At 41.2% G+C, this 9,255-nt stretch overlaps 2 protein-coding genes across 2 annotated transcripts; both read right to left on the minus strand.

The window, feature by feature from the left end:
* Window positions 1-6: 6 nt before the first annotated feature.
* LOC112141940 (annexin A2-like) lies at window positions 7-4,223 on the minus strand (the record flags this gene model as incomplete). Its single annotated transcript, XM_024265158.2, has 10 exons — window positions 4,159-4,223; window positions 4,022-4,069; window positions 3,697-3,793; window positions 3,535-3,623; window positions 1,643-1,756; window positions 1,477-1,567; window positions 1,299-1,378; window positions 278-316; window positions 99-189; window positions 7-19 (listed from the first exon to the last, which is right to left on the minus strand). Coding segments are annotated over exons 2-10 (641 nt in total), but the record flags the coding sequence as incomplete, so codon positions are not given.
* A 3,197-nt stretch (window positions 4,224-7,420) lies between these two features.
* LOC112141939 (prolyl endopeptidase) lies at window positions 7,421-8,452 on the minus strand. Its single transcript, XM_024265157.2, has 2 exons — window positions 8,287-8,452; window positions 7,421-8,204 (listed from the first exon to the last, which is right to left on the minus strand). The coding sequence occupies exons 1-2, from the start codon at window positions 8,433-8,435 to the stop codon at window positions 7,910-7,912; spliced, it is 444 nt and encodes a 147-aa protein (XP_024120925.1). The 5' UTR covers window positions 8,436-8,452; the 3' UTR covers window positions 7,421-7,909.
* Between the last annotated feature and the right edge of the window lie 803 nt (window positions 8,453-9,255).

The following is a 9,255-nucleotide window of genomic DNA, read 5'->3' on the forward strand; positions in this document are numbered from 1 at the left end:
AGCTCCAGTTCCATCAGCACTGTCCGTCATGTCCAAAAGCAACCATTCAGCGCGGTTCGTACTAAAACAGATGTCAGCTCAGTGTGCCGAAGACTCACCATTGTTCAGGTGTGCCGAGTTTCTCGAGGTCATGATCTCGATCCATGAAGCGGCGTTGGCCTTTTTCCCGCTTAGAGATGCAGCGAGGGCCTACAGCCACAGAAGACGTGTACAGAGACCTGAGATCAGAATCAACAAACCAGGAAAAAAAAATAAAACCAGAAGGGAAAAAACATACCTCAACGTCTTTCTGAACCAGAGTGGGAGAGTCGGCCTTCTGTTGAGACATTTGAAACATCTTGAGTGAGATGAAGTGAGCAAGAGAGATGGATAGATAGATGGATGGATGGACGAACAGATGATGGATGGATACATAGAAAGATGACTAGATCAATGGATGGATAGATAGAGGGATGACAAGATGGACAGATGGATGGATGACTAGATGGACGGATGTATGGGTAGAGGGAAAACTAGATAGACGGACGGACGGAAAGACAGATAGACGGACAGATGGATGAATGGATAGAGGGATGAATAGATGGACAGATAGATGTATAGAGAGACATCTGGATAAATGGACGGATGGATAGAGTGCAGGATGGATGGACGGATTATTAGATGGACAGATGGATGGATGGAGTGTGGGATGGATGGATGACTAGATGGATGGATGGATAGAGGGAGGACGGATGGATGGATGGATGGATAAAAGGATGACTACATGGAAGGATTGACAGATGGATTGATGGGTGGATAGACAGAGAGATGACTAGATGGATGGATAAATGGATGGATGGATAAAAGGATGACTATATGGATGGATGGATGGATGGATGGATGGATGGACAACTTTGCACATGAAAGAGTGTCTGGACCATTTCATGTATTCTCTGGAATTTCTGTTTTGGCAATGTAGCCACACCCCCACTCTCTATGTGGGAGGAAGTGGTCCAAAACCATAGTTTTAAACCAGGATGAGAGTCAGCTTGATGCTTTTTGGTGGCTCATGCTGGATTTACTCGGGTCCATCTAAACTGATGACTGAGCTTGAAAGTCAAAATCTGAACACTCAACACATTGATTTGAATGTGGTCAGGAACCACGCCTGAACTAAAAATGGGCAAAACAGCATCTAATAACCAAAGAAAACCTTAAAAAGCTCATGAAAACTTGAAGAGCTGCTGAAATACATCAAGTTAGACTGAGTCTTATGGATTTCTTCTGTGAAAGCTGAGAAGAAGGAGGAGTCCAGATACCTTCAGCAGAGCCACAACCAGCTTAGCAAAGTCCCCACTGGTTTCTCCTCTCAGCTCCTTCTCCAAATCTTTCTTAAATCCTGAAGTTGGACAGAAAAACATTTTGTCAATAGAAAAGACGCTGGAGTGAAGGTGCCAAGCCCTAAACCAGGACAAACATGTCGTCTCTGCAGCTCACGTTGTTGGAAGGCGTTATTGATGTGCTGAAGCTGCTCTCTCGACCGGGTACTCAAAATCTCCATGAGCCCTTCCTCATCTGTTCCCAGACCCTACACAGACACAAAACAAAGGTGCCAAGCCAGTTCAGGGTACCACAAGCTTGTGTTAAGAGGATGGAGACCCACCGCCATGGCGTCCTGAAGACGCTGAGCGTCAAAGTGCTCCGGCAGCATCATTAAATCCAGCAGCAGGTCCTCCAAGTCTCCTGACAAAGCCTTCTTCAGGGATGCAATCAGGTCCTGAAACGACACAGAGAGCTATGAACTCGCTGGACCTTCTGGATCATTCACACACGAGCTGAGTCAACGGAGATTAACCCTTTTAATGCCAGAGATGTCACCAGCGACACGTAACTAACACAAGTTCTGTGACATACCGTAACTCTTCTACGTGAATCAGTTGATTGTGATTCACAGAACAGTTTTTCATGTTGGTTTTGTATCAGTATTTATTACTTTATTAAGTTTCGACAGTATCACTAGAATTTTGTCAATTGCGTAAATGGTTGAAGAGTTACGGTAGTCCAAAGAATGTCAACACTGGAGCCAACAGTCCGGTGTTAGGAGTTAACAAGGATGGGATCACCTGAAAGTATTCAGACTTCTATAGAAACCTTTTAGGGTGACAGGAAAGTGTTTTTTTTTTCTCAGAATACATTTTGCTTCGCCTTTGGTTTTGTAATTGAAGTTAATCATGTTGATCCGTCGCAACACAAGTTTATACAAAAATGTTTGGCCTCTACATATAAAATGTATAACTGAACGCAAACCGAAACCAGTGGAACGTTGAGCAATCAGGGACTTGGATTTGGTAGTGACTAATTGATCTTTTTATTTACGGGAATTTAAACCGTTTGAAAATTGATAATGGAGGAGAAATTAATTTTAGCCGTTTGTGTTTGACTGTCAGGAGTCACTGCTCTGTCTCCCCCTCTGGTCACTGGCAGGAGCTGTCTCCAGAGTACTGATTGCACTTCATTTCCCAGAGACCCCATGGATGGGGATGACATTCAGCTGTCCCTCATTTGCCAATCATTCACTGGATACTTACGCAGTGCTCAGAGCCTCATTCAGTGCGAAGTATTGTTTGTGCCACCCTGCCTGCATTACCGAGCATTTCATAGATCTGGACCTGATCTTGTGTTTCTGACTCTGCTTTATCTCTGACTGCTTGCTGCCTGCCCTGACCCTCACCTGGACACTGAATACTCTACTCTCTTCTTGGATCCTCCCATGCTTGTGATTGACCTCTACCTGTCTGACTCTGATTTAGCTTTATGGACTTTAAGCTGTGCTTAGTTTCTGTCTGAACTTATAAACCTGCTGCTCATGGAACCAGCTGTCTGCCAGTTTGTGACACCAACCAGAACTCCATGACACTAAATCTTTCATATATTGGAATAGAGCGGAATGGAGCAAGATTCACCAGATTTGCACTACTATGACATTTCCCACTAAGCCTCTTCCAACTGTAAGCAAATGTGCTATATCTGGTTGTGACAGTCTAGCAATGTGAACATCATGGGCTAAATAAGATTTCAAGATATCATATGGCAGGTGTGAATGTGAATGTGACCTCCTGTCAGGTTTCTTGGTTGTCTCTCACATTTTATAAGTATAGTGGATGGGGCGCTCTAGGCAACGGCTCCCAAACTCTGGAATGCTCTGTCCCTACATGCCATGGACTCACCTGAAAAGGTATTTTATCTCCGGGTTTTGTGTTGCTGTAATCTATGTTTTTACACATTTTACTTCTTGTTTTTGATTCTTTTTTCTTATTGAGCACTTTGTGATTTTACATTTTTGTCATCTCCTTTGAAATTGATCTGGATTTTTGACTTTTTTTTTTCAGACTTTCAATTTAAAGTTTCAAAATTAGATGGTTTTTGGGGCGTGGAGAGACTCCAGCTCCAGAACCGCCTGACCACAACCAAACTCCTTCTCCACCCAAAAGCCGTTTTCATTCATGTTTACTCAGCAAACAGGAGAGCAATCCCATGCCGCACCGCAGCCTTCACCTTGTTTGTAGTCTGCTTGTATTCCGCCGCGATGACTTGCCTCTGGGCGTTGTTTCGGTTGGTCAGAATGTTCACCAGCGTTCCTACGTCTGAGCAAAGTTCACAGCTGATGAGGACAGAGATAAGCACGGCAGGGCGGAGATAAGCTTCAACAAGACGCACCTTTACGGTCCAGGGCATTATGGATCTCCATCACGTCTCGGTTGGGGTGGAAATTGGAGAAGGGTCGGACGGTTCCGAGGGTCCCCCACCACATGTCCTGAGGGGTAGACACAAGGAAGGAAGGGGGAGGAGTAAACAAACACATGCTGATGGCGCCGGCATGGAGGAAATGCGTCTGTTTCATTCTAAAGAATGTCAGATATGCGTCCCGCTGAAGATCCGGAGTGAAGAACAAAAAGTTTTTTAATATTTAACCTCTGCTCACTTTACCAAAAAGAGATAACCTGTTTTTTTATTAAAAGAAGTTGATTCTGTGAAGACTCACATTTGAGGAGTAGTGGATCGGCTCCATGGCTCAAAGTCTGACAGATGACTGACATGAACACAAAGACATTCATATGGATGAATAAACAAAGTAAACACAGCTGTTTTCAACAACTTAAAAAAAAACAGTTTCCTTACCTGGATATGATCACCTAAGATGCTATAGTCTCTACAGAACCTCTTCTGAATGCCGCAGTTTCTACACACCTGGTCCAGACACGCCCACCTCCTTCTAGTGTAAGCAACGGACCAATCAGAGCACAGTGCTCCTACAGCCATCGGTTACTGCAGGAATCCAGGCAGCCGAGTTTAAAAGCATCGTGAAGAGAGAGTAAAATGTTAACAAATACAGAGAGGAAGTCCAAGAAAGATGATGCTATCTTCACAAAGCAGACAAACCGGGATTTGATTCAAACCAATCAGTCAACATTCTGCGTGTGTCTGAACAATGGAAGAGGATGCGTTCTCTTTCAGATGTTTTTAGTATGGAAAAAAAAATCAGTTATGAGGAACAGGTGTGTTGAACATGCTGTGATAAAAAACATACCTAGGATATTAAAGATGGTTTAATGTAGCTCATAGAAATGGTTATGTTTCTTATAGTGCGAGTGCTCAGTAATCAATCACACTACAGTGATTCTCCTGATTCTTTCCATAAATTTTTCGGCATGTAAAAACTCAATCACACTTTCAGGAATTTCAGTAATCTTGGTATCAAAACATTCAACTTGTTCAGGACATTACTGCTTGAATTTTCGGTATTCATAAACTTTACAGTTTTTGAAATATTGAGTAAAATGTGTCCCATAGAAAATGAATTAGAAAGTCTTCAAATTTCAACATTTTTAGTAGATTATCAACAAGCCTTTACATATATTAATGGGCTATGTTTTCATATTTTATAGTAATTTTTCAAAAGGGTTTGGAGTTTACCTAATATTTTAGCAACATGCTAACGTTTTTGGCTAATTTGTTATCTACTTGGGTTCTTAGGCTAATTTAGAGATTAGCTGCTATTTTGGCAACGTTTTTGAATAATTTACTTTACTGAGAAAACTTAGGCTGTTTTGGAGTTTAGCTAGTATTTAAGCAATAGGCTAGCTTTTTTGGCTAATTTGGCATCTACTGATGTTTTTATGTTAATTTGGAGTTTATGTAATATTTTAGCAACATGCTAATGTTTTTAGCTAATTTGTAATCTGCGATTTTTATAGGATAATTTAGAGTTTAGCTTCTGTTTTAGCAACAGGCTAACATCTTTGACGTAGGGAATTTGGGATATTTTGAAGTTTAGCTAGTAATTTGGCAATGTGCTTAGCTAATTTGGAGTTTGGCTCACACTTAAGCAACACACTAAAAACTTTTGCAAAATTGGCATGTATTAGGGATTATCAGCAATTTTATTACAATTTTTTTTTAAATCTAGGTCCATTTCAGTGCTCTTTCATTGGTTTTTAACGAAATTTCCGGTCTTTTAGCGAATGTAATATTTTGCTAATAGCTTTTGCATTTTCAGCAAATCCCTTCAGCAGTTAAGGTAAATTGCATCATCATTTTCAGCAAAAACTTCAGCATCTTCAGCGACTACTTTCAGTTAAAAACATTCACACACTAGCATTATTGCAGTGAATGGAACTAGTTTGTCTTTAACTTTAAAGTTTTTTTTACTTGTCTCGTCCAACAGCTGAGCAAAGCTGAATTCCTCTTGTGTTGGACATATTTCACTATCACTGTCAGTCTGCCTCAGGGCAGCTGTGGCCACATCAGTAGCTTACCATCACCAAGTATGAATGCGGAGTGAATGAATAATGGATATACATTGTAAGTGCTTTGAGTACCTGGAAAATGTCAATCTAATCCATTACTATATTATTACAACAGGCGGTAATGGATATTCTGACAAACAAGGTGTATATTTGTATAAACCCCTTTTGTATTTCAAGATAAACTTTATTCCACAACCAGACCCCCGCCAGACAAGCAGCGGTAGCCAGGACCCCCTAACATCCGCACAGCATAGCAGATAGAGGAAATCCGCCCGCTGGGGAATCACGTCAGCGACCTAGGCTAGGCCCAGCAGGACCGCCACAGGGGCCCCCAACGCCAGAGAGCAGAGAGGCACAGGAGCACAGCGCAGGGCCATATTCCTAGAGAGGCCTCCCCCCCAGCTCCAGACAAGCACCCCACCACCACCCAAGTGCCCTGAACAACCCCCTAACCCCAGGTACAAGCCAAGGCCCCCCAAGGGAGACCCACCCCATGCGCCAGGCAACCATGGGAAGTCCAGGAGAGAGCAAATGGGTCTAAGGGCAGGGATAACCAGTTTTATTTAGTCTGTTTAGTTTAGCAATTAGCTATTGTTTATATTGTATGACGGACTTTCTGCTTTGTAAGATTAGAGGCCTGAAGCCCAATGAGGCGATTTTTCTTTGTGATATTGGTCTAAATAAATACCATTGAACTGAATTGAAAACCGACATTCGCTTACCTTTGAGTTAATAAAAATAAAGTTATGAGGAGGGTAGTTCACTGAAACTGTTGCTGATAACCTCACAAGAACAGTACACTATAATAGGGAAACATTGGATAAATTAACCAAATATCTGTTACATTTAAAAATATTAGTTTGTATCCAATAAAAAATGTTAGTCTAGTAAACCATCAACTCAAAATTTTTATTTGACAAAAACAAAAAAATACATGACTTTTGTTAATTCATCCAATGCTTATTTTTTTAATAGTGTATGATCAAAGTGATCTTGAGCAGACAAGCTATTTAAAGACATTTCCATCAACCTATAAAGTGCTTAAAATGTTTACATTTTCAGTTTAAAATGTACAAATTAAATCTAAATGAAACTGATAAAAGATAAAAGCCTACATCACAAAAACATGTAATTCTCCATGTATCCACCAGAGGTCAGTGTTGCACCATACATATTGTAAAGAGGTTTTTCCTGGTTAATGATAATTCATTCATTCTATGTTTAAAAAAAAAAAGGAAAATAATCTAAATCATGTTTAAAATTAAGGAATTTGGAAAATGTAAACAGTTGGATGGAAATACAAGGAGATTTCAGTACCACAGCACATAGCAGTGTTGGTAAAAAAAAAAAAAATCTAAAATAGCTGCTCTTATGAAGACGGTGATCATAGCAACTATTTTTTTCCAAGATTCAAGCTAAGGGGTTAGCTTTTACATTTTTGTGCTAAAATATTAGAGTAAAATTTTCATTTTTCAATGGCAACTAGAGTTACACCCTCTTGACCCACATTCTTGCTATGTGGAGGGATTCATCTTTTTACCCTGATTGTGTTAAAACTTTAGGGACTCATTTAGGAATGTTTAAAATGCTAATTAAGACAATAAATGCAAAATAAAAGAAAAAAAAAGACAACATTGATCGTCAACATCAACCCATGTGGATGAGTAAAAAATTGTTTTATTGATTCAAATGGATCTTTTGGCACATCATGATCATAAATCCTATGTATGAATTTTTTCTTAACATCTTTTTGTACTTTTAGGACAGATCAATGATAAGAAATACAGGTTTGTTGTCTCCTTTTCAATCGTTTTTGTCAGAATGGAACCTAAAAGCAAAGAAAAAATAATTGCAGATAATTTAAGATAGTTTTGATTACCAAAAATGAAAAAAAAACGTCAGTTTCGTAAAGGTCAGAGGTCATGTCTGCAGCCTTTTTATTGTGTGTTTTCTTAAGAAGGAAGGTGAACTTTTGCTGACTTCATCGAACAATCAATCTGTCCCCATGGCAACGAGGTGAAAGTGTGACCCTCCACCATCATGTAAAAAACATGAACAGCTCTTGGGACCATGGGTTCATCTTTAAATCACGGCGGTGGTTCAGTCGTCTGAATTCCTCCTCATCAGTCCTTCCAGCTGAGCCCTAAAGTCTCCGCGATGAAGGAGAAGATGTGCGTCTCCTCCAGGATGGCCTTGGTGGTGGGTTTCCCCGCCCCGTGCCCGCTGCGGGTGTCCACCCTCACCATGAACGGCTGCTTCTGCTGGGCGCTGCTGCCCACACCGTGCTGCAGCGCGGCGCAGAACTTCAGCGTGTGGAGGGGCACCACGCGGTCGTCGTGATCCGCCGTCAGCAGCAGGACGGCCGGGTAGGGCGGCCCGGCGTACGGGGGCTGAGGCAGATTGTGGAGAGGAGAGTACCTGTGGGGAGGACGACAGACCAGAGGATGAGGGTGGGGAGGTGCAGCCCGAACGCCAGCGTCATTCAGAGCAGAGGCTGTACTTGATGAGGTACTGGAACTGCGCCGGGTCATCAGAGCAGCCGTAGTCGGTGGTCCAGGCGTGGCCAATGGTGAACTTGTGGAATTTGAGCATGTCCATCACGCCCACTTCTGCAACCACACAGCCAAACAGGTCCGGGCGCTGGATCATGCACGCCGCTGAAGGACAAGGACGAGACGTTAGCGACTAGATCAAACGTGACTTGACGGATGAAAGAGACAAAAATATCAACCTAAAAACCGCTAAGGGCACTAGATTGTCCTGGCAGGACAATTCCAGAATTTTAAAAGCATTTTGAAGACCATGCAAGGACATATTACGTCACCGATTTAACAAAGTGAAAACATAAATAATACAAGCACTTCACGATGATGTATACATTACACTTAAATTGTTTTTTCACACAAATTGTTCAAACGCAATGCATTGTGGTCCATATTCCCAAATCTAGAGAGCACTGATCCACACTGGTTTTTCGTTGAGAATTTTAGGAAAATTCTAGGGTTCTAACAATTGGGTCATTTTACATCCAAATATCCTTGTTAACTTATTACAGCACATAAAACCTTTTTTTACTATAGTAAATCAGCAACAGTGAACGACTAATTGTGTCACTAACTATCTTTTCCCTAAAAAACAAGAGATGAGGAGAACACTTTAATAAGTTATCAAATCAAAGTCGTATACTAATAAAAAAGTAAAAAATTAAAGGATATTTGTGTAAAAAATTAGCGAAGTAGCCAAGTGTGTCTCAGAATGATCCTCCTGGAAACATTTTTGTTGCTCCAGCAGCGTTTCTGTGCGCATGCAGCGGCATCCTGTTGTTGATGTGTTTCTGTATAAATCTATTTAGCTGCAGCGCCACCTTGTGGTGAAGTTAATTTAGTGTTGCTATGTTGTGCTTTCCTTTGACGAGGATTTGATATGTGTTTAACGTGATTTTCTGTTTTTTTGCTTTTACTTTTCTAAT

This window comes from Oryzias melastigma, unplaced genomic scaffold, assembly GCF_002922805.2.
Source record: "Oryzias melastigma strain HK-1 unplaced genomic scaffold, ASM292280v2 sc00987, whole genome shotgun sequence".
Taxonomy (NCBI): Eukaryota; Metazoa; Chordata; class Actinopteri; order Beloniformes; family Adrianichthyidae; genus Oryzias; species Oryzias melastigma.

Coding starts and splice junctions, on each gene's coding strand:
- LOC112141939 (XM_024265157.2), bottom strand. CDS start 8,435: ATGATCCAGCGCCCGGACCTGTTTGGCTGTGTGGTTGCAGAAGTGGGC. Junction 8,205..8,286: donor CAGTTCCAGTACCTCATCAA/GTACAGCCTCTG, acceptor TCCTCCCCACAG/GTACTCTCCTCTCCACAATC.